This window comes from Medicago truncatula, chromosome 6, assembly GCF_003473485.1.
Source record: "Medicago truncatula cultivar Jemalong A17 chromosome 6, MtrunA17r5.0-ANR, whole genome shotgun sequence".
Taxonomy (NCBI): Eukaryota; Viridiplantae; Streptophyta; class Magnoliopsida; order Fabales; family Fabaceae; genus Medicago; species Medicago truncatula.
The window spans coordinates 36,056,127-36,081,928 of record NC_053047.1 but is presented as its reverse complement, the minus strand read 5'-3'; the positions used below and the strand labels follow the sequence as shown (position 1 = coordinate 36,081,928).

Genomic DNA, 25,802 nt, shown 5'->3' with positions numbered 1-25,802 from the left:
TTGCGACTATGAGTCTTTTTGGAGTTAAGTTTGATAAAACAAAAGTACATCTACATATCATACGATGTAAATTTTCCGTGATTTTAAGAAGCTGAGAATTAGAGCTTCTTTGTTAAAGTGACTTTTTACCGTGATTTCAAGCAAAACGTGATTTGCAGCCGCCCATTCAAACAAATACTATATCATACAAATGCATTGTATAGTGACCTTGTTCATATACAGTCAGAATTAAAATTTTAATCATTTAATATTATGTAATTATAATATTTGTCCCATAACTACGACTCAAATGGTAAAATGATGCATGAATATTTGATATACTATAATGTAGATTCAAACTTGTAGTTCTCGACTTCTCTATATTTAGAGTCAATTTGATACAACAAGAGAGGAGATGTTTAAATGGAAGCTAGGGAGTTGAATATTTTAAAAATGCTGTGTGTTTGTTTTGACAAGGGGAGGGTAAAGATTACCAGGAAAAATGTAAAATTATATTTTTCATCTTATGATATTTATGGTCGTATTAAAATATAAGGGTATTTAAGTTCAAATTAAAACATTTTTTTCTCTCTTCTGCAAATCCTCCATTTTAGAGGGAATCTAAAATCAGTTTAGAAGGGATTTGACTTTACTCCCTTCGTAATGAAATGAATTTCACAACTAATATTTAAAATAATCAATTTCCTTCCCTTCATCCATCCCCTCGAACCAAACAAATTTTTAGTGTGAGTAAGTTTCGCCATTAGACTCTTAAAACAAAAACAAAAAAATTATTCGATTAAATGTCATAAGATATGTTAGTTATTATAAGGGTACAAAAAACAATTAAATGTGATTTCAGGCTCATTCAAAAATAGTTGGGCCTAGAAGAATGTCTTGTGAGAAAATCGTTGTTCCCACTTCAGTTTTTACTTGAAAACACATGAAAATTACACATTAAACTCCAATGGTAGCGACTACCGTCTGACTTCCTTCGTTTTCTCAGTTCCTGAATGGTAGTTAGCTATCGTTGAGGTTAAATGTGTAATTTTCATGTGTTTTTAAGCGAAAACTGAAATGGGAACAACAATGGTCTTCTTGCAAACTATATTTTAAATTCTCGTACAATAAAAAAATACGTTAAGAGATGCAAGGACGGATCATACTAACAAGTGTTTTTAGGACACTTACCACTTGTTAAAAATTTAAAAAAGAAACAGTTAATAAGTTTTATATCGAAAAAGTTGTGTTTTAATATTTGAATGTGTTGAATACACAATTTTTAAAATAAAATTTCTACTTTAAGCTTTTTAACGAATACCCTTATTTATGTATGTTTCAAGGGATTTTTATCAATACCATTCTCCCTAGAGACAAATGGTTAAAACCAAAAGAAGATTGTCTCCACGTAAATGGATAATTGTATATGGTTGTCACTCAATCAATTCTGACGCAATTGAAGATTTCATGACCAACATTCAAATGTCTAACCAAATGTGTGTTATATTATCTTCTTTTAGGGTGATTTTGTTAGCCCTAGTTATAAAAAATAAAACACTCTTATGTTTCAAAATTAAATTGAAGATTCTACATGAGGAAAAACCATAAACTAGGCCATATTTTATAAAGAAGAATCAATGGTTCAGTCAAATTTCTATTTGTCCTCTTAGGTAGCAACAAAAAACTCAATAAAGAAGTCAGAAGCAATGAGTCCTCACTCATTCATAATCAATCAACAAGGATAGGTTGAGTGTAAAGAGAATTCACCTGGCTGCTTGTTTGGTCATAGCCCTCACTTAACGACACAATACTATATACTTGCCCTCTTTTTGTGGCTGTTAATAATATACTTGCCCTCGTTTCTGAATGTGGTTCATAATATGAACCACATACATCATTAATTGAATGAATTTAAAAAGTCAATTTTACTTATATTTTGAAATGGAGGAAGTATTTGGTATCAGAGTGACAATGTCAGAATCACGATGATCCACTATGGTTTTTCAAAAAATACAAAGTGTGGTTTTAAAAAAATTACAATGGTTTGTCTTGATTCTCACATACTCATTGTGAAACCAAATCAAATACCAAACTCCTAATTTTTTTAATTTTTAAATTAAATATATTTTTTCGCAGATTTTTTTTTACATTTTTTGAGACAACAGACCTAAGTAAGGTTTATTCTTTTTTTTTTGTTACAAAGGTTTATGCATTCTACTTAGGGATAAAAGATTTATTCTGTTTTTTTGGTTAAGAGATTTATTCTGTTAATTTAAATAGTCTTAAACAGCAACAGTTTTTTATTTGCTACTAAAACACTTGATTGAGAAACATAGTTACAAACAAGTTTTTTATTTGCTACTAAAACACTTGATTGAGAAACATAGTTACAAACAAATTTTTGGGATGGGTTTGCCTGCCGTAATAAACACACACAGTTCCACACTGTAAACAATCTCAGCCACACATTTGCAATCAGACGGTTCAGCTTAACGCAGTTACAAAATCACTGTAAACCCATCTCAGCCACACATTACAATCTGACTGTCCTAATTCGTTACAGCGTGAAACAACGTGCTTTTTCTACGCACCAAATCCAATTCCCAAATTTCCATAACCAAACGCCTAAAGGGTATAATTGACCTATATACTGTTCACTAGGGAACAAGCAACGTAGGAAAAGGTAAATTAGTTACACTATAGTAGAGACATCCAGTTAAGTATAAGGAGAGTAAAAAATAAATTTTTTCAATCATTGTTGATGCCAATTTGGCTTAGAATCCTATGCAAAGTTTATGGTGCATATTGCATACAACAAATTCAAGCCGTCAAAGGAGATATGAAAACAAGTTTTGCACTTTGTTTCATAATGCTTAATCTATTTGCAAATAGAGTTTGTTCTAAAATAATTGTCATTTTTAATTTTCAATGACATTAATTATACTTTTCCAATTATAACATTGTCATTTTGCATGATAATATAGTAAAATGAGGAATGCTAGAAACACACTCCTTTTAACACACACCACTTTTCCTATTTTGTGTGCACTACAACAAAGTTGAAATCTAGTAACATTTAAAAAATGCTATTAAATCACGAAAAATAGTACTGATTATATATATAGCGACATTTGAACAATTGTTAAGTAAAGCCTTTGTAACTAAAGACTTTCAATAACATTTTTAATTATTATTAGTAACAATTTTTCTTTGACAATATATTTTCAGTAACAATTAAAAAATATGACTTGCTTACATTTTTTTTTATCATAATTAGTAACAACGTACAAATAAATGTCGTCTGCTTATTTTTTTTTGCAACATGTTGCGTATTTATACTTTATGCATAAACTTCATTTATATTCGATGAAGAACTCTAATTCAAACGCCAAAAATTGAAGACCAAACTTTATTTTAGACTCAATACTCTAAATATGTTCTCATTCAAACACTTGAAATTAGATTTCATAATGGAAATTTAGTATGCAACAAAATTTCAATTAGATACTAAAACCATTACAAGTTTCCATCCAATGAAGCATGTACTAAATAAAATTCCCTTCTGCATTGTTCTTATTCTTGCGGCCAAACTTTGAGTGCATCAAACTCCATATATGAATCCATTCAAGAGGAAGGAGAATATATGCTCCCTTTGAAATACCATCAGGCTCATAGCTTTGATGATTTGAAATGTGCAATGGTAGATTTTAAGTTATCACATCTAATTAAGATTACTTGATAAAAAATTCAAATATGATAACCATATATCTTTACAGAAAACAACTTTAAAACCTCTGCAAATAAAAGACCAAAATATACAAAAACATCCATTTTCCCATTAACCATTCACACTGTCAAAAAGCAAGAGCTAAAATAATTGCATTCATATATGGAGAAATAAATGTAAGGAGTTTCAAAAAGCAAGAGCTAAAGGAATTCTGAATGGATTCTTATATGGATAAAGGAATTGCAAACATATTCAGAATTCCTTTTTATTGTCAAAACCAGTGAAATAAATATGAGATAGAATTGCATTACAATCACACAAATGTGAAGTGTATGATAATCAAAAGAGCAAGTGGTGTAAGAACCTATGAGAAATGTCCTTAACTTAGGTAAATCATTGCTTTGTCTTGGATTGCATTTTGTAAAGGCATGAGGAATCATAGTCGATCAATTCGAAAACCAACCTTGGAAATATTAAGTAGGCATCTTTCCCTATCAAATTAGCAGAAATCTTTGAGTGCTTTCTCCTGCAAAATACAATCTCCAACATAAGAAAAAATTGCATCATATGAAAAGTATTTGCAGTAGATTTATCCTGACTTCAACTTAATCGATGCAAAAATTCCTGGCCGCGGAATATCATTAAAATCTAAAGACAAAGTTAAAATGCGTGGATGGGGAACGAATAACTTTCTCTACATAAAGAATGTTAGTACTTAACAATTTCAGTGTCAAACAATAATGTAGGCTAATAGAAAAGTGGATACCTATTTTAAATTGCATAGAACAACAGAAAATTACAAACACTTTAAAGAGAAAGAGACGTTGCTTACGTTCTGCAATACACCAAAGTCAAAACGTAAAACCAAAATGCGATATAATATCCTTGTTCAGAACTTCAGTAGCATGCTGTTGTCTTATGTTCACTTTCTACAATTCTTGTTCAGACAACATTAAAGAGAAAGAGATGTCGCTTACGTTCTACAATACACCAAACGTAAAACAAAAATGCGATATAATATCCTTGTTCAGAACAAAAATGAGATATAATATCCTTGTGCAACTGAGGTTTACATTAAAATAGTCCACAAGAGAAAATCTTATAAACTAATGACATGTTCATATTAGCAAATCCCGGATTTTACCACAAAACTAAATTAAACCTACTCTTGAATAACATAAACTAATCTTTGTTGCAACATTTAACATGCTTCATTGTAAGAGGTCTGACATATACATTTTGGATGTTTTTCATCATAAGCTTCAATCTTCTGCTGGTTTGGAACTTCAGGTCCCTCGGCTGTAACTTTACCCGTCCTCTTTCGAAATTGAGCTTTCAAATTCTCAATATCCTCTTCAATGTAATGTATGGAAGCTTCAATCTCTTGCTGGTTTGGAACTTGAGGTACCTCGGCAGTAACATTATCCATCCTCGGCAGTAACATTATTTGAGTCTATTTTATTTAGATTTTATGTTTTTATTTCCTTTTTAGAACTATTTTACTTCAATTGCAAGTTATTTAATTTCAGGAAAGATTTAGTCTTGGAGCAAAAGAAAGGAGATTTGGAGCTGATTCGGGCTGAAAATACGAAGATTGAATGCAAAAATATGTAATCCCCAAGTCAGAAGCTTGGCACGGCACGTGCCACCAGCCACACGGCTGTGCCAACTCCCAGAGTCCCTTTTGCTGCTTTTCTGCTTCTCGGACAAGCTGCCTATTAGTTTATTTTTGACCTAAAGCTCGTGGTTTCTTGTGCAACACTTTAGTGATTTATTTCTTAGGGCTTAAGTCATTGTTAGACTATAAATAGAGCAGCCATAAAGCTTGTATAATCATCTTTTGTTCTCGGAATTTAATAGTGACAATTGCTTTCTTTGAATAAAATTTCTTCTTTTTATTATTTTATTTTTATGTTCTTCTCCTTCTTCTCTTCTATGTCTACAATGAACATGAGTGAGTAGACTCTTCTTATCTTGGGATTGTTGGATGAGTCTAATGACCTAATCCTGATCAAATCAAGCCTCGAACCTTAATTTTATGTAAATCTACTTTCTAATCTAATTTCACCGTTTTTATAATGAATTAACAAGTATCAAACTCATAATGCGACAGAGGAGGGTTAGTACTTGTTAGTTCATCATCACAAATATCAAAGCGAAACATCGAAAGAAGAAATTTTGATATTGGAACAAGTGAAATTAGCAAGGATTGCGAAACATGAGAATAGTCTAGCAAATCTTGAGACAATAAAGTTTCGTTCTTCAAGGATTCTAATAGCAATCAACCATGATAATAGGCGTGGTTGCTAGAGGAACACACTCACTGAAACCGAAAGGAGATGTAATAGGCTTAAGAGAAACTTGTTTTTAGAAAGTAAGTCCATCATAAAGTTATAGGTTTAGGGTTTGGTTTGTGAAGGGTTTTTCACCAAGATGAACCAATAATCCCAAGACACTTTTTATTATTACTTTTAAACCGTTAAAAATCCCAAGTTTTCAACTGAACTTTCTTCTAATCATTCATAAAAGTTAATTGAATTAAACAACTCCCTGTCGGAACGATACTCTCTTTTTACTACTTCGGTAAACCGCGCACTTGCGGATTTACTACATCAGTAGGTGGTAATGGAGGTTGCAATGAATTTCTTCATTCACGCCTGGAAATAAGTGTGTTTGTTCCTTTTGTGGGAGAAATGGCCACCCTATGGAAACCTGTTATAGGAAACATGGATTTCCTCCACATTTTGGTAAAAATTATGCTATCGCTATAACAACTCTTCTCTTGAGTTGAATGAAGAAAGGGAGGATTTGGAAGATTCAAAGAGTTCAAAGGCAATGATTCTTTTGGATTCACCAAGGAGCAATATGAACAACTTGTCAACTTGGTTCAGACTCAGTAAGGTTCCTCTCGCAAGGTGAATCATGTCACAAATCATGTGACTTTAGTTATATCCAGAGTATCTTACTCTTTGAATCACTCAAATATTGGATCCTATAGTTCAGGCTCGCGAGTTTCTTACAATTGTAATTCTACTATTTTATTCTGTTTTGGGTTATAGTTATAATTTGAAGCCAATTTTAAGTAGTATCTTGTGTTGGTTTTATGCATACAGCTACTATAGATGATTTTTTTGTTGGATGCAATTGTTTAGAGTGTGAGTGTGATGATATACTTTGTCTCTACTGTGAGTTTGTCGTGGTGTAGTAATTTTTTTTGGTGGTGGTCAGGGTCAGGGTTTGAACCCTGACCTTACATATTTTATGCGTTGTTCTAACCAACTGAGCTAAACTCACTAGTACGAACCAATAAGTAATAACTTTGAGTTTTAATATTATAAATTTATAAAAATTAGTTTTTAGTCTGATATTTATATTTTGCTTGGTATAAGATGTCAAAAATGAATAAAAATATATTATTTAATTACAATTAGTCCGACCCTGGTCATGCCTTTAAATCCTGAATTTCTGACTACACTAGTTTAATATTGGGTAAGGTTATGATTAGAATAGATTAACTAACTCATAATTTTTTTTTTGGTAGATAACTAACTCATAATTTTATAAATTTGTTTCTAATTAAACGCTTTCTTTACAACTTTCACCCCTTCGCTACTTACTTCGCCAAACAATGAAGCATTTGTTATCCTTGTTTCTTGAAATTAAATCATTAATGGAGGGATCATCAACAAGTCAATACATTTTTGTCAGATACTGCGTTCGAATGGACCTTAGAGTCCATCATCGTTGATTCACCCATTTCTTCCATAAGTAATATCGCCATTAACTTTATTTCCAGATATAATGTTTGTACCTAGTTCATGACTATTTCATAATGGAAGGAAATTACATCCAAGAAGAAATTTGTGATATTAAATATTGCCTACCTGTTTTTATCATATAGTGTACTAAGCTAACTCAGGTTCCACTTTTTATTTCTTATTTTTATGAATGGTTCTGTTAGGTTTTTTTTTTTTTTTTTTATTTTATTTTATTTTATTTTATAGTTTTTTTAGATAGACGAAATGATAATAGTCATTGGAAACTGAAACACCCAAATAGAGGAGTCGGGGTTCGAATACCGATCACGAAGCCCGATGTAATAATTTTAAAAAATTTATCAGTTGAGCGACAACTTTTGGAACGAGGTTCAACTTGTTATTTTCCTCAAAGCATGCATAGATAGATAGGGTTGTGAAATGAATGAAACCCTAAATGAAATCATGATCTATTAAATGCGTAGACAAACCATTAGTATAAGCCGGCATCTATATATTCAAAGCAACACTCTTCAATGCAATTACACCTTACACTCAATGTCTATCCGTTCACCATCACAACAATTGTACATTGAATTTTTATATCAAAAATTATATGTCCGTTTGTCCTTCTAGTATGTTTACCATAATTTAATCTTAACGTTACATTTTTATTTTCAAGATTGTAGGTGACTATAATATAACATAATCATTTCACATCTAGGCTCAAATTGGATTTCACAGTGGAAATGAAATATGCAACAAAATTTCAATTAGATACTAAAACTATTAAAGTTTCCATCCAATGAAGCATGTATAAATAAAATTCCGCTCGGTATTATTCTTATTCTTGCAGCCAAACTTTGAGTGCATCAAACTCCATATGTTTCCATCACATCTAATCAAGATTACTTGATAAAAATTCAAATATGATAACCATATATCTTTGCAGAAAACAACTTAAAAAGCTCTGCAAATAAAAGACCAAAATATACAAAAACATCCATTTTCCCATTAACCATTCACACTGTCAAAAAGCAAGTGCAAGAGCCAAAAGAATTGCATTCATATATGGAGAAATAAATATATGGAGTTTCAAAAAGCAAGAGCTAAAGGAATTCTGAATGGATTCTTATATGGATAAAGGAATTGCAAACATATTCAAAATTCCTTTTTATTGTCAAAACCAGTGAAATAAATATGAGATAGAATTGCATTACAATCACACAAATGTGAAGTGTATGATAATCAAAAGAGCAAGTGGTGTAAAAACCTGATGCTCACAAAAAAAAAAGTAACCTATGAGAAATGTCCTTAACTTAGGTAAATCATTGCTTTGTCTTGGATTGCATTTTGTAAAGGCATGAGGAATCATAGTCGATTAATACGAAAACCAACCAAAATGTAAAACACAGTAAACCATGGGAATATTAAGTATGCATCTTTACCTAAAAAAACTATCACAAATATCTTTATTCCAAATCACCGGATTACCAATGCAAGATTCTCTTAGTCTATTAAAAAATAATAGAAGTCTTTTTCTTTGGACACAAACAAGTCTAGGCAGCTATAAGCATCCATTATTCTTGAATCTTTTTTGAATCTTATTTATTAGTTCATCATTAAGCACCTTAGTGTCAGCCGAAATATACTCTATAAAAGAGTTGCAAAACACTAAGCCCAAAAACCAGGTCCACCACCATCGTTTTTGTCTAAGTCTAATCAAAGAGTTATGTTATCCATTTTAAAACCAAACTTTTCAATCAAAATGGTTATAACACATTTATGATGTTTTTAAGCTTCATTTCGTATTACATGCATATTTCAACAAAAAACAGCATAAACAAAATGAAAAACAGCTTAAACGAAAAACACCGAAGAGCTTGTATGAAATGAACTTGGCTTATACATGCAAAGACTTGTACCGTAAAAAAGGTGTATCTCAGCTTGGTGATCCGAAAACAAGTGAACTCCAAAGATGAAGTGAAGCTTGCTTACCTCACAAAGATGGATCTCAACTGATAGGAAAAGGAAATGTTTTATAGAAAGAGAAGAGAAGATTTTTGTGGAAAGAGAATAGAGAATCTCAATGAAAGGATTATAGTGATGTGTGTGTTTCCAAGAGAAAGTAAGCTACTCCTGCCATTTTCTTCATTGCAAGTTGCAACATAGGTTTCCTCTTTGTTCATAAGGTAATAACACGTTCATGTGTGTTTTTAAAGGTAACATCTCGGTAATTTTGGTGACTGTCTCTATCTTTCATCAAAATAATTTATTTTAAGCACTGATCTATCATTCTCTCTCATCTAAAATACATTAAAGTCATCGAACTCAAAGTCACCGAAGTGCTATCCGCGTTCAAGTGTAAAACCGAAAAATAAATCAGTATCCACCAAAAGGAAGGTATAGGCAGTAGTGTCACTATTGTGAATAGTTTGAATACATGTTGAGTGTCTTGTTAGGATCATGATTGACTGCAGTCAATAAAATGGTAAGCACATCAACAGCTGGATCCATCCAACCACCAAAAACTCAAGTCTTTGAATTATAAGAGCCTTCTCCCTTCAAATGAATTTCACAGGAATTGAAATTGAAGAATTTTGTATCAATTTTGATTGAAAGGTTGTTGACTTTCTAGTTATAAGAGTATTTTATAGGATTGCGAATCAATTTGAATTATAAGAGCCTTCTCCCTTCAAATGAATTTCACAGGAATTGAAATTGAAGAATTTTGTATCAATTTTGATTGAAAGGTTGTTGACTTTCCAGTTATAAGAGTATTTTATAGGATTGCGAATCAATTTGTATCACGAACTATAATACAAAAAACATGCACAAATACATCAAAGTAAGTATTTACTCACGAACTAAAAGGTTAGCTCTCCATTTTCCAGTCAGAATTTCAGCAAAAGGTTTGAACTTGATGTTATCACATGAGATTGTATGCATATTTTTATCACCAAGAGTGGTTCCACTGGTACATTTTAGTTTGTACTTGTGATAAGAAGTTTTGAAAGCTAAGTCATTGTTTAGTACATTAAAGTTACTCAAAGTATATGTAGTATTCTCTTCCTGAATCTTGTCATAGACAGCTTTGTAACCAGTAGGAATAATAACTTGAATATCATTACCCTAGAAATAGTATATATTAGTATGATAATAAAAGGAAAAAAACAAAACAACAAAGTTTAAGTTAATATTCATCCCATCACCTTATCATCAACAATCACCAGCTCCAAATGTTCCTTGCCATCTTTCACAACAGTCCATTTATCCTTGACCTTAACAGTTAGTTTCCAAAAGTCCTTCTTGTCATTGACATTAGAAATGAGTTGAACTGGTCTTTCCATACTTGAGCCTAAACAAAAAATAAGTATAAATGTAAAACGATATTGAAATATGGTGTGAAACTAAAGAAAAAAGAGAATATATCAGAACCATAATGAAGAGGACACAAAGAACCAATAAAATTTCAGAAAACTTTTATAACACAAAATAATAAACTGAATAATAGCCTAGGCATGAAAATAAGGATAACATTCAGAACCTCTTAAAAGCAAATATCAGAACCGATTAAAAACGCTATTTTTATGGATCTATATAAAGAAGAAATGATGCAAAAAAAATGTTGTATGTTAATAACAAACATCAAAACGGGTTTGAAATATGATGTGTTTCAACATCATTCAACATACAACATCTTGGTTTTTTGAACTATGACAACATAAAAACATCTTGGTCATTTCAATATCAAAACGGGTTTGACATACGAGTTCGTTTCAACATCATTTAACATACAAGAACTTGTTATTCTGAAACGTTGATTTCTCAACAATGAAAAAAGATTGTCATTTTAGAACAAAACCAAGAACCCGATGTTAGCAAATTTCATAAACAGTTCAATACATATAATTTAATTTATCAATCAACAGCGGAAGCAAATTGTTGAACAAGTTTATGATCAGATACAACATGTTTGATTTACTGAAATATAAAAGTTCAAGGTCATAGTAATACCTGGATCCATGATAAAAGAGTTTTCCGGCAGCAGTGATCTGAAACAAAAGCAAAGTCAGCGGCGGCTAGTTAGGTTCTTCCTCAACCGGTACCTCGATGCCCTAATGCGCTTCAGATGGGGAGAAGAGCGGTTTTGCTGTGTACGGTATATTGGGGACCATAGCCTCATTATATAGGATGGCCATTAGGGTTTCCCATTATTCCGTTAATGGACCATCCGGACATCCACCCGATCCAAGCCCATATCACTTAAATAATTAATTATTATTTTAATAGAAACCTAATAAGCCTTTTTCATTATATGATCACTAATCAATTAAGGCCCTTAAAGATAAATAGCTAATATAATTAAAATTAGATATATATGCCCACATAATAATTATTGGAATATTATAATTAAATAATTATAACTAAATATTCCAACAATCTCCCACTTGGGCAATATATTTTAGCAATAATTATATCAAGGTTCTTTAGGTGCACATCTGAATGCTATCTATCGTTAGATTTCAACTTTACAATCTGGTCCATCTCACACATTAATAATGGGACCACCGCGGCTGTCGTCACTGACATATAACGTGACGGAACCCCGACGACCACCATATCAATGCGCTTAATGACATAGATCAATATGGGTGAGTGGCATGGAAATTTCATGTAATGTGATCTCTAAATCATGTCTATTCCCAACTGGTCCTACATAAGTCTTTATTGAGATCATAATGTAGTTCAATAGGTGCAATAAAAAATACAGTAGTTGCACATAATAAAATTACTTGATATTGTTATAACAATAATATCACAAAAGTTTTTATTTCTGCAGAAAATCAAACGTAACTGAAAGTTTGAACCAAAATTACATCAATAATGTAGAACATAAAATAAAGAATAGGAAATGACTCCCACTAATCTAAGGCAAACGAAAAACCAAGACCCATGTTTGCAACATGTCCATGAAAAGCCTTAGGTGCCAAGCCTTTAGTTAATGGGTCAGCTAGCATAAAGTCTGTTCCTATTTGTTCTATCGAAATATGTTTCTCCTGAACTCTTTCTTTCACAACAAGATACTTGATGTCGATAAATTTCGATTTCGTAGCACTCATATTGTTGTTGGAGTAGAGTACAGCTGCACTATTGTCACAATAAATCTTCAAGGGCCTTTGGATGCTCCCAACGATGCATAGGCCTGTGACAAAGTTCCGCAGCCAAGTTCCATGATTTGATGCCTCAAAGCAAGCCACAAACTCCGCTGCCATGGTAGAGGGAGCCACTAAAGTCTGCTTAGCAGACTTCCAGGAGACGGCTCCTCCACCCAAGAGGAAGATGTAACCAGATGTGGAACGTCTGCTATCCGGGCATCCTGCAAAATCAGAGTCAGAATATCCGACGATCTCCAAGTTTTCTGACTTCCGATAAGTGAGCACAAAGTCTCTTGTTCTCTTCAAGTAACGCATAACACGTTTTACTGCCGTCCAATGCTGCATACCAGGGTTGCTTAAATATCTCCCAAGAACTCCTATAATGAAAGCTAAGTCGGGACGGGTGCATACTTGAGCATACATGAGACTCCCCACAGCCGAAGCGTAGGGAATCTTTTGCATTTCTTCCTTTTCAAGATCCGTAACGGGGCACTGTTTGAGACAAAATTTGTCTCCTTTAGCAACGGGTGTGTCTCCTGGTTTACTATCTTTCATGGAGAATCTATCCAAAACTGTATCGATATAGCTCCTTTGCGACAATCCTAAAACACCTCGAGAGCGATCTCTTAGTATTTGGATTCCTAAGACAAAGGAGGCGTCCCCAAGATCTTTCATCTCAAAATTCTTTGTGAGAAATTTCTTGGTTTCGTGCAATAAGCCTATATCGTTGCTTGCTAAAAGGATATCATCTACATATAATACCAAGAAGATAAATTTACTCCCACTGAACTTTTGGTACAAACAATCATCAACTTGATTAGCCTCAAAGCCAAACGAGGATATAACTTGATGAAACTTAAAGTACCATTGACGGGAAGCCTGTTTAAGGCCATAGATGGATTTCTTAAGTTTGCAAACCATAGATTTTGGGTCACCTGACACAAAATTTTCTGGTTGCACCATGTATATTGTTTCCTCAATGTTTCCATTCAAGAAAGCAGTTTTTACATCCATCTGATGCAGCTCTAAATCAAAATGAGCTACTAATGCCATTATGATCCTTAGAGAATCTTTCGAAGAAACCGGAGAGAAAGTCTCTTTATAATCAATGCCTTCCTTTTGAGTATAACCTTTGGCGACAAGACGGGCTTTATATCTCTCAACATTACCCTTTGAATCCCGTTTAGTTTTAAATATCCATTTACAACCAATGGGTTTCTTTCCTTCAGGTAATTCAACGAGATCCCATACATTGTTGTCAGCCATCGATTTTATCTCATCCTTCATGGCATCAACCCACTTAAGAGAGTTAGGACTTTGGATAGCTTGACTAAAGTTGATTGGATCTTCAGTAGTCAACCCAATGCCATCCTCATGAGTTTGAAGATATACAACAAAATCATCTGAAATTGTACTTTTCCTCTCTCTAGTGGATCTTCTTAATGGCGGTTCTTGAGGTTGTTGAATTTGAACTTCAAGTGGTGCTTGAGGAAGAAACTCAGCGTTGTCATGTTCTTGAGGGATGTTGTGAATAACATCATTATTTGTTTCTGAATCTGTTTCTGGAACAAAGAAAGGCACAATAACTTGTTCATTGTCAGTAACAGTTTCTTCATCAAAGACAACACTCCTTATGTTTCCTTCCCCCCCAAATCCTACATCCTCAAGAAACCTTGCATTTCCCGTTTCAAAAATTGTTCTACTAATGGGGTTATAAAACTTGTACCCGCGAGAGTGTTCAGCGTACCCAACAAAATAGCAACTAACTGTCTTTGAATCCAACTTGTTTTCATGAGGCCTATAGGGCCTTGCTTCAGCTGGACATCCCCAAATGTGCAAGTGCTTAATGCTGGGCTTTTTCCCAGTCCACAACTCATAAGGGGTTTTAGCTACTACTTTACTAGGCACTCTATTAAGAATATAGACTGCGGTCTTTAATGCCTCTCCCCAAAGTGACTCTGGAAGAGAAGAATGACTAATCATACTCCTCACCATATCCTTAAGAGTCCTGTTTCGTCGTTCTGCAACTCCATTCATGCTCGGTTTTCCCGGCATTGTATATTGCGGAACAATTCCACATTCTTTGAGGAAAAGTGCGAAGGGTCCTGGACGTTGTTCTCCTGATCCATCATACCGACCATAGTATTCACCACCACGGTCAGACTTGACAGCTTTAATTTTCTTTCCAAGTCGAAGTTCAACTTCAGCTTTGAATGATTTGAACATGTCCAGAGATTGAGATTTCTCATGAATTAAATACAAATAGCCGTACCTCGAGTAATCGTCTATGAATGTAATAAAATACCTTTGTCCATTCCAAGAACTTGATGGAAAAGGACCACATATATCGGTATGTATTAGTTCTAAGACGTCTTTAGCTCTTTCGGCATTAAAATTTCTTTTGTCTGTTTGCTTACCCTTGATACACTGAATGCAAACTTCAAAGTCTGACATATCTAAGGGTTCAAGAATTCCCTCCGACACAAGCCTCTGAATTCTCTGTTTAGAGATATGGCCTAATCGCTTGTGCCATAAAGTGGCGGAATTATTAATAAATTTACGTTTTGTACCTCGCGACTCTATTTGCAATATTTCGTTAGAGGAACGCTCAATATCAAGCATATATAGATTATCAATTAAAGACCCGTAACCAACAATATTTGAATTATTTGAGAGGCTAACTTTATTATTTCCAAATGAACAAGAAAAACCATATTTGTCCAAAACAGAAATAGAAATTAAATTCCGTCTAATAGACGGTGCAACAAAAGTCTCAAACAAATCCAAATAACAACCAGTCTTAAATAATAATCTAAAAGTTCCTATAGCCTCAACTGCAACCTTGTTACCATCGCCCACATAGATGAATCTTTCAGCATCATTTGGCGGACGGCTCCACAGGCAACCCTGCAAGGACATACTAATGTGAGTAGTAGCACCAGAATCTACCCACCAACTGTCCATAGGTACAGAAACCAAATTAATTTCAGAACAAACAAAAGTGTGAAACTTACCCTTCTTTACTTTCCATGCGGCAAACTTGGAACAATCATTCTTCATGTGACCATATTTCTTGCAGAAGAAACATTTCACCCCAGCTGGTTGTTCCTTTGCCTTCTTATTCTGTGAAGAATTTCCAGCAGTCCTCTTCCTTTTATTCTGAGAGTTGGTGGCCAAGTGAGCACTTTCAGTCTTCTCTCTTTTCAGTCTCTCCTCTTCTTGCACACAGTGAGATATCAGCTCATTTAGTGTCCATTTTTCTTTCTGAGTGTTATAACTCACTTTGAACTGACTGAAGTGTGATGGAAGAGAAATTAAAACCAAATGCACAATTAAATCTTCAGGAAGTTCTAACTTCAGTGCCTTGAGTTTTGATGCGAGATTAGACATTTCCAATATGTACTCCCTTATGTTCCCTTTACCTTTGTAGTTCATTGAAACCAGTTTGGATAGGACACTACTAGTTTCAACTTTATCATTCTTTGCAAAGAACTTCTCAACGGTTTCAAGGAAACCCTTTGCACTCTCACTCTCAGCAATGGAGCCCCTAATCATCTCCGGTATGGATCTTTTAATGATCATAAGGCACATACGGTTTGAACGGTCCCATTTTTCTATCTTAGCTTCATTCGGATTATCAGGAGTAGCGACGGGGCGATCCTCCCTCAAGGATAAGTCCAAGTCCATGCATCCAAGAACAATCTCAGCAGATTCCTTCCAAGACTTGAAGTTCATCCCACTCAGCATAGGGATAGTGTTAATTTGAGCAGCAAAATTGGGAGCGGTGGCAGCAGCAACTAAAAGAAGAGAACAACAAACATACAACAACTTTAGTAGACATGTCATAAATTAACCAAGAGACATGTACAATTTCTTTATATGCAAATTAAATAAGACTTAAACAAGATACCAAGCGCATCATTAAAACACAATCTTTGGACTGCTAAGATTTAATTGCAAGCGGTACTCTCAATGCAATGATCAAATATTGACGATAAGTCCGGTCAAATAATGGTCACCTTGGGGCGTTCCATTATCCACATGGATAAGGCTTTATAATCAACACATATTTACCATCGCAGGTGTACAATTATTCGGCCAAGTTGCGCCTTCCTTGGGGCCGACAACAACTCGCATGAATAATTTTACACTACATCTTTTTGCAAACTCAATTGAAATCAATTTACACAACAGAGGTTACTTGGGCAACATTATTGTTTCAACCGACTCAATTAATTTTACTAGACAATTGAATAGAATTAAATGGGAAAGTCTTAAAATTCACAAAAGGAACATTACTCACAAATGTAATGCAGATTGTATGTTTATATTTATCTTTTAATAATAACATGATTATTAAGGTATCCTTAATGCGAGAAGGAATTCGCAAGTTAAATGTAAGCAAAGGACAGCGCACATACGTGCACTGTAGTTGCAGGGAAGTGAACAGAGTAGTATATATATCACAAATGTGCAGCAAAGAATAAAAAGATATATGCAGAGACATATATAAATTACGACACTACCTTGTTCCAAAATAAAATAAATAAACAAATAAATAAAACTTAAGACTTTCACGTAAACCATTTGTTTATATTCCAAAAAAAAATATTTAATCACGGAAACAATTTAATATTAAGAAACTACAATACGTGTATGCAAATAGACTTAAGGTTCCAAATAAAAATAAAAACAAACAAAGTTCTGGATTTCAATTCAAAATAAATAAATAAATAAATGAATAAAAAATATATATTTATTTATTTTAAATCCAATAAAATAAAGAAAACTGTTTCGACAAAATTTTTAGGAACATGATTATAGTAGTCCCAAATAATCAGAAGTTTGATTCGCGATGGAGAGAAAAAATAGGACACAAACAGATGAGTCAAAATATCATGGAAACAACGATAGGATGCCTAAAACAAATTCGTCAAAGGTGTAACAATAGTGACAAATTTTCATGTACAGATATAGTCAATAAACAGTCAATTAAAATAAACCAAAAACAAAAAAACAAGGTATAGCATACAAGACCATTGTTTAACAAAGACTATGCACCGATCTGGATGTGCCAAATTTAATAAAACGAAATAAACATAAAGAGTTTGTTTCTAAATTAAATAACCAGGTCAAACTTAATTTATCATTTAAACCAAAAGAAATGTAATCACGTATCAGCAAAGTGGATTTAAACAAAATAAAAAAAAAGATGCTGATGGACAAAGTGATACACAAAAAATAAGTTTCAATTAAACTCAAATAGACATGGATCATATGAACAACTTAAATTCATATACAGTAGGCATGCCAAAATTATAATGAAACATGAATATGCCAAAAAAAAAAAAAATGAAGTCATCGGATCCAAAGAAAATTATATATATGAATTTGTATCGATTCAAAATTAAAAGACAAAACCAAGGCCATGACATAATAAAAGCAACAGGTCTCAAATACATGGCTTGCATAAACTAATTGAATCAACAGTATCATGTACATATATATATATCAAGAATCGATGAACAAGGTCACAAAACAAAAAATTCATCGATTTTAAAAGAAAACAAACTATGCTTCAATAAACAACCACACAAAGTCATTGATTTAATAAATAAGGCAACAGTCATTCATCGATGATATATACATATTAATCGAAGCACAGAATTTGCATAAAATTCAATAAACCAAACATGTAGTGGCTCTGATACCACTTGTTAGCAAATTTCATAAACAGTTCAATACATATAATTTAATTTATTCAATAAACCAAACAGTTAAATACATATACTTTAAAGAAAAATTAGTTTACAAAATTACAAATACTTAAATTAATGATATAATTTTTATTATGAATTAAGAATACCCTTTATGTCATTTTACATTTATCAGCTAGTTGAACCGCTATTTTTACCAAACAATTCAGTTAGCTTATCAGCTAAAAGCTACCAGCTAGCTTATAAGCTAAAAGCTATCAGCTAGCTTATCAGCTATCCGCTATTTTTACCAAACAGAGCCTTAGTACTTGTTAATTCATCATCACAAATATCAAAACGAAACATCGAAAGAAGAAATTTTGATATTGGAACAAGTGAAATTAGACAAGGATTGCGAAACATGAGAATTGTCTAGCAAATCTTGAGACAATAAAGTTTCGTTCTTCAAGGATTCTAATAGCAATCAACCATGAGAATAGGCGTGGTTGCTAGAGGAACACACTCACTAAAACTGAAAGGAGATGTAATAGGCTTAAGAGAAACTTGTCTTTAGAAAGTAGGTCCATCATAAAGTTATAGGTTTAGGGTTTAGTTTGTGAAGGGCTTACGTCACAGTTTTCTGTGAGGTAAGCCGAAGCTTGCTTACCTCACAAAGATGGATCTCAACTGATAGGAAAAGGAAATGTTTTATAGAAAGAGAAGAGAAGATTTTTGTGGAAAGAGAATCTCAATGAAAGGATTATAGTGATGTGTGTTTCCAAGAGAAGTAAGCTACTCCTGACATTTTCTTCATTCAAGTTGCAACATGGGTTTCCTCTTTGTTCATAAGGTAATAACACGTTCATGTGTGTTTTTGAGGGTAACATCTCGATAATTTTGGTGACTGTCTCTATCTTTCATCAAAATAATTTATTTTAAGCACTGATCTATCATTCTTTCTCATTTAAAATACAATAAAGTCATCGAACTCAAAGTCACCGAAGTGCTATCCGCGTTTAAGTGTATTAACCGAAAAATAAATCAGTATCCACCAAAAGGAAGGTATAGGTAGTAGTGTCACTATTGTGAACAGTTTGAATACATGTTGAGTGTCTTGGTAGGATCATGAAGCACATCAACAGCTGGATCCATCCAACCACCAAAAACTCAAGTCTTTGAATTATAAGAGCCACCAAAAACTCAAGTCTTTGAATTATAAGAGCCTTCTCCCTTCAAATGAATTTCACAGGAATTGAAATTGAAGAATTTTGTATCAATTTTGATTGAAAGATTGTTGACTTTCTAGTTATAAGAGTATTTTATAGGATTGCGAATCAATTTGTATCACCAACTATAATACAAAAAACATGCACAAATACATCAAAGTAAGTATTTACTCACGAACTAAAAGGTCAGCTCTCCATTTTCCAGTCAGAATTTCAGCAAAAGGTTTGAACTTGATGTTATCACATGAGATTGTATGCATATTTTTATCACCAAGAGTGGTTCCACTGGTACATTTTAGTTTGTACTTGTGATCAGAAGTTTTGAAAGCTAAGTCATTATTGTTTAGTACATTAAAGTTACTCAAAGTATATGTAGTATTCTCTTCCAGAATCTTGTCATAGACAGCTTTGTAACCAGTGGGAATAATAACTTGAATATCATTACCCTAGAAATAGTATATATTAGTATGATAATAAAAGGAAAAAAACAAAACAACAAAGTTTAAGTTAATATTCATCCCATCACCTTATCATCAACAATCACCAGCTCCAAATGTTCCTTGCCATCTTTCACAACAGTCCATTTATTCTTGACCTTAACAGCTAGTTTCCATAAGTCCTTCTTGTCATTGACATCAGAAATGAGTTGAACTGGTCTTTCCATACTTGAGCCTAAACAAAAAATAAGTATAAATGTAAAACGATGTTGAAATATGGTGTGAAACTAAAGAAAAAAGAGAACATATCAGAACCATAATGAAGAGGACACAACGAACCGATAAAATTTCAGAAAACTTTTATAACACAAAATAATAAACTGAATAATAGCTTAGGCATGAAAATAAGGATAACATTCAGAACCTCTTAAAAAGCAAATATCAGAACCGATTAAAAACACTATTTTTATGGATCTATATAAAGAAGAAATGATGCAAAAAAAATGTTGTACGTTAATAACAAACATCAAAACGGGTTTGAAATACGGTGTGTTTCAACATCATTCAACATACAACATCTTGGTTTTTTGAACTATGACAACATAAAAACATCTTGGTCATTTCAATATCAAAACCGGTTTGAAATACGAGTTCGTTTCAACATCATTTAACATACAAGAACTTGTTATTCTGAAACGTTGATTTCTCAACAATGAAAAAAGATTGTCATTTTAGAACAAAACCAAGAACCCGAAACATAAAGATGATGAATAAAAAGAAGAAATGCGTAAATAAAAAGAAGAATTTGCTACGAGTAAAGATTTGTGTAAACAAAAAGAAAGAATCAAACATAAGAAGCGAGAAAGGTCAAACCTTTACCGGCCATGGAATATGGAGCGATTGAGCTTAGGACAGAGATTGAAGTTGTGATGGGTTGGAGTGGGAGTAGTGTTATGTTTGATTGATTGAGTATCTGACAATATAGAGATTTGAAATAAAAATTAGTTAGGTCTTGTTGGGAAGTAATGAGACTGGAGTGTATTTTATACAAAGTAACTAAACACTACAAATTGTTCCACTTACATGATATCATCATAGTTACTCATTTCATCAAATAAACATGTACTTTGTCTTAGTTAGATGACATCATTACAATTACATGAGGTAGCTTAGCTCATTAAAGTAAATTAAAGACTTGGTTTACCAAAACAAAGAATCCCTGTTCATATTCCCCCCAATCCAACTTACACATTTCAAAAAACTTAAACTACCCCTCAAGCAACATTAACCCTACGCACAACTTGAACAAACAGAATTGTAGGAGGGCGATCCAACTCAAAGATAAGCTTGTCACCCTCTTTTAGGCGGCGATCTTTAACAAATTTAGACCATCCTCTTCCCAATGCTTTTTCATCTTTGTTCCGTTCACCGGTGTTTAGCCGGCACCAATATTCTTTATTAGTATTCATATCAACCAACTTCATCCACTTTTGTGGCTGTTTCAAAACCTCTCTAGACACACGGTTCGGAAAATGCTAACCAACATAAATGTCAACAAATTAGTATATTGCACATTACCATTTTAATCATATGTACTACATTAAAATTATGTATTAAGACGTAAATAAGCAACTCACTATGTCACATCTTGTGGTAACTTCTAAAACTACTAAATTTTGCCAATTCAATATACTTTGAAATATGTTTTGTGCATAACAACCACATTAGATCAAAGTTATTTTACAATATCAATATTTATTACATTAAAGTTAACAGATTAACCTTCCTATGGATCATGGAACAACCTAACTGGACATGTGAAATTTGTAAATCATGTAGAACTAATCTTTTGAAATAAGTCTCAATTCCAATTATCCCACATTAAATTGCCAATTGAATAAAATAATTACTAGATCCGTTGACATCTAGTATTTCCCTAAATCCTCAATTGAATAAAGTTCAATTGCTTATAATTCTATGTCCTGAAGGCCTAAACAACTCAATTGCTTTCACCATTCTTTTTGATATTAATTGGAGGGGGTGAAAATCAGTGATGGAGCTACAATGAGGGAGACTGGGCGAACATACACAATAATCACATGGGTTTGTTTAATGAATAATTTCTGGCTTTTAGATCAAATGATATGGATGGTCAGGATTTGGTGTCAACGAATTCGTTGATACCTGTGTCTAAAAGCTGATGATCTCCATTATCTCCACATAACATTAAAGTTTGACATATATTATGTTGGAGGTATTGACCAAAGTCCCAAGGTAATTTCTCTGTAAGAACATTAAAAACAAATACATTAATATATTAATAAAAGAATATGTAATAGTTGTTACCAATATTTAATATTTTCAAGCAAGTATAGTTGACTTAACCAGATTGTTTCTCGCAGGCAGTTGGCTGAAGAAATTGACTTGACGAAAGTCTTGGACTTTGAATATATTCATTCCATAATAAGCAAACATTACCTCTACGTCATATCTAAAAGCTAAAAATAAAAATAAAAACTTAGTTTCATTTTGCTTCAAACTTCTAATGTGAAAGGCACACAGTTTTCTGTGGAGATAATTTCTCACTTTCAATTTACAGAAAACTAAAAATATCTAAAAGCTTCAGTCATATAAGATTAACTGAAAGTTTAATGTAAGATACAAAATAATTTCCATTTGATCATATATATATGTGACTTGAAGCAATTCATTGTTTCACTTTCAATTTACAGAAAACTAAAAATATCTAAAAGCTTTAGTCATATAAGATTAACTGAAAGTTTAATGTAAGATACATAATAATTTCCATTTGATTATATATAAAGAAAAAAAATTGATTGTTGAACCCTATTTAATGATACCACCATAAATATGCATATCATATTTCCTTCAAAAAATAAAAATAAATATTCATATCACTTTATTAGATCTTACAGGAAAGAGTATAACATCATGGAATAATATCCAAAAATAGAACTATTTTTAAGGTATATATAATTATGATTTTACCACAATTCGTTCGTGCATGTCCTCTAAGATTTGAGATTAAAATGTGTTGTAGAAATTACACATTGAAGCTTTCGATCAGCTGTAAGAAGAGTATTTAACTTGTGATTAACTTTGGGTTGTTGTTCTTTCTTAAAAAAAAAACTTTGGGTTGTTGTTCTTGTCCTCTAAAGAAGAACACCAATGTTTCCCCAAATTTTGAAGCTTCGTTTAAAGCTTGTAAATGTGACCTTATATGTTAACATTAATACAAAAACCAGGTCCATCACCGTCGTTTTTGTCTAAGTCTAATCAAAGAGTTATGTTATCCATTTTAAAACCAAACTTGTCAATCAAAATGGTTATAATCGTTACGTGAATATTCCATTTGAGGATCTCGGTATTTTAAACCGATAAAATAACCTCGTTAATTTCTTCACCTAAACATATAAAAATGAAAATTAATTGTGTTTAGTATGACTTTTATGATTTAATATATATATTTTCAAACACAATTACTAAATCATCTAAACATTTATTTTTGGAAGGAAAATCATCTAAATATTTTATTTAATAACTACACATTAAATTTATATTTTTATAGCAAGTTTCCCTACAAAAAAAAATCTATAGTAAGAAAGAGGAAGTAAAAAACAAAATTCATTACCTATTTTCCAATTCCACCCATGCCCAAAGGCAGCTCCAGCTCCACACTTGAGCGTGAGGTTCATGCACATGGTAAGTTTCTGCACCAACAAGACAAATCATGTTTAAGAAGATAATGATCAACTTGTTTCAAGTTACGTTTACATATCTATATATACCTTAATTTCTTGATAAAATACATGTTTTTTTTCTTGGTTTTTAGTCACCACGGATTACCTGCACACATGAGGAACACAATGATTTTCTTCTTCCATATAAGCAGTATACGAAAACAGCTTAAACAGAAACAACTTAAACACCTTTGACAGAAACAGCTTAAACAAAATTAGCCTAAACAGAAACAGCTTTAAGCTTCATATTGTATTACATGAATATTTCACCAAAAACAACTTAAAGAAAATAGCATAAATAAAATCTGCAACATTAAATTAGCTTAAACAGAAACAACTTAAACAAAATGAGCCTAAAAAGAAACAGCTTTAACACATGTATGATGTTTTTAAGCTTCATTTCGTATTACATGCATATTTCACCAAAAACAGCTTAAATAAATTAGCAACATTAAAACAGCTTAAACAGAAACAACTAAAACACCTTTGACAGAAACAGCTATAAATAGCATATAAGTGTCCTTAACAATGTTTGTACAAAACGAAAAACAACTTAAACACCTTTAACAAAAAACAGCTTATAGTGTTTGACGATTACCTATGAAGCACGTACACTTCTCGAATTAGGCGTGTCCCGGTGTCGAACACGTGTCGTGTCCGACACCGACACTTGTAATTACACTGAATTATGTCATTTTTTCAAATTATTAGCCGTGTCAGTGTCCGTATCGTGTCCGGTGTCCGTGTCCGTATCCGTATCCGTGCTTCATAGACGATTACCTTTTTTAAGAATTAACTTTCTTAAGACAATTTTATTGAAAAATTTCAGGTCCCTGGTCAGCACAATACCTTGGATTCGCAGACTTTGAAGGCACCTTTTTAATTCTAATATAGTATAATGGCAACTAAACCCAACAAATTTCAATCTTTTTCTTCTCAATTCTCAGCCATAACAATGCTAGCACATTTCATCATACATTAAAGACGCAAATAACACATACCCTCCGAATTTCTCGGCTTTCATGAACAAATAAAACTAAATTTTATAGAGCGATACTATGCAATTACGAATAAAGAATACAACTCCACAAACACAATAGAACAGTGCAGGAAAGGAGAAACCTCAACTTAAACAAAACCACATACAATTTAAACAAAACCACTCTTAATTACCATAAATTACATCAAAAAGAAAAATCAAACTTGAAATAATGACTTATATAAATCATTAGTACAAAATCTAGAAGCAAAATTTTACTAAACCACAAATCATAATCTTAAAATATCTAAAAGAAAGAGCACCGTATCCTTAGCCATACAAATCTCCTTAGATTTAGGTCCATGTTACAGATTACAGCTAAATTAACCAAAGATTTTCCAACTTTTAGATTTCATCCACCTCACAAACAAGATCATTATCCAATATCCACACACATGAACAAAAAAAATACTAACATTTTTTAATAAATAATAATAAATAAACAACTAAAAAGAATGAAACAAAAAAAAAAAAAAAAAATTAACCATAACCCATTATTCATAATTTCATAAACAAACTTTTCATGCAATCAAATATCAGAAAACAAAAAACACTCAAATGGTCATGATCATAATAATTAAAAAAAATACTGAAAAAAAAAAAGAACTATAGCCCATTATTCAAAAACCAAACTTTTCAAACAATCAAATATCAGAAAACATAAAGAACACAAAAATCAAATGGGTCATGATCAAAGTGATAAAAAAACCAAAAAAAAAAAAAAAAAGATCAAAATTGAAGAGTGTAAAGAAACAAACCATGAGAGAATTTCCAAACTGAATAGAGTTGTTCTTCCAAGCCTGAATTTCTTCTTTCTGACGAAATCACTCGTTTTGATTTCTGAGATTGATTGAAATTTTTTTTTGCTTTGTGTTTGTTTGGTTTTATTGTATTTTTTTGGGTGAAAGAACAAAAGAAAGTGAGTTAGTGAATTTGCTACAAGTAAGTTGTTGAATTTATGGAAAATGATTTTGACTACAATTTATAGAAAGAGAAAAGAAGATTTTTGTGGAAAGAGAATAG

At 32.4% G+C, this 25,802-nt stretch overlaps 1 protein-coding gene across 1 annotated transcript; it reads right to left on the bottom strand.

Annotated features, from left to right (window-relative positions):
- Nucleotides 1–15,267: 15,267 nt before the first annotated feature.
- LOC112422451 (uncharacterized) lies at nucleotides 15,268–17,217 on the bottom strand. Its single transcript, XM_024785347.2, has 2 exons — nucleotides 15,635–17,217; nucleotides 15,268–15,527 (listed from the first exon to the last, which is right to left on the bottom strand). The coding sequence occupies exons 1-2, from the start codon at nucleotides 16,464–16,466 to the stop codon at nucleotides 15,499–15,501; spliced, it is 861 nt and encodes a 286-aa protein (XP_024641115.1). The 5' UTR covers nucleotides 16,467–17,217; the 3' UTR covers nucleotides 15,268–15,498.
- Nucleotides 17,218–25,802: the final 8,585 nt, after the last annotated feature.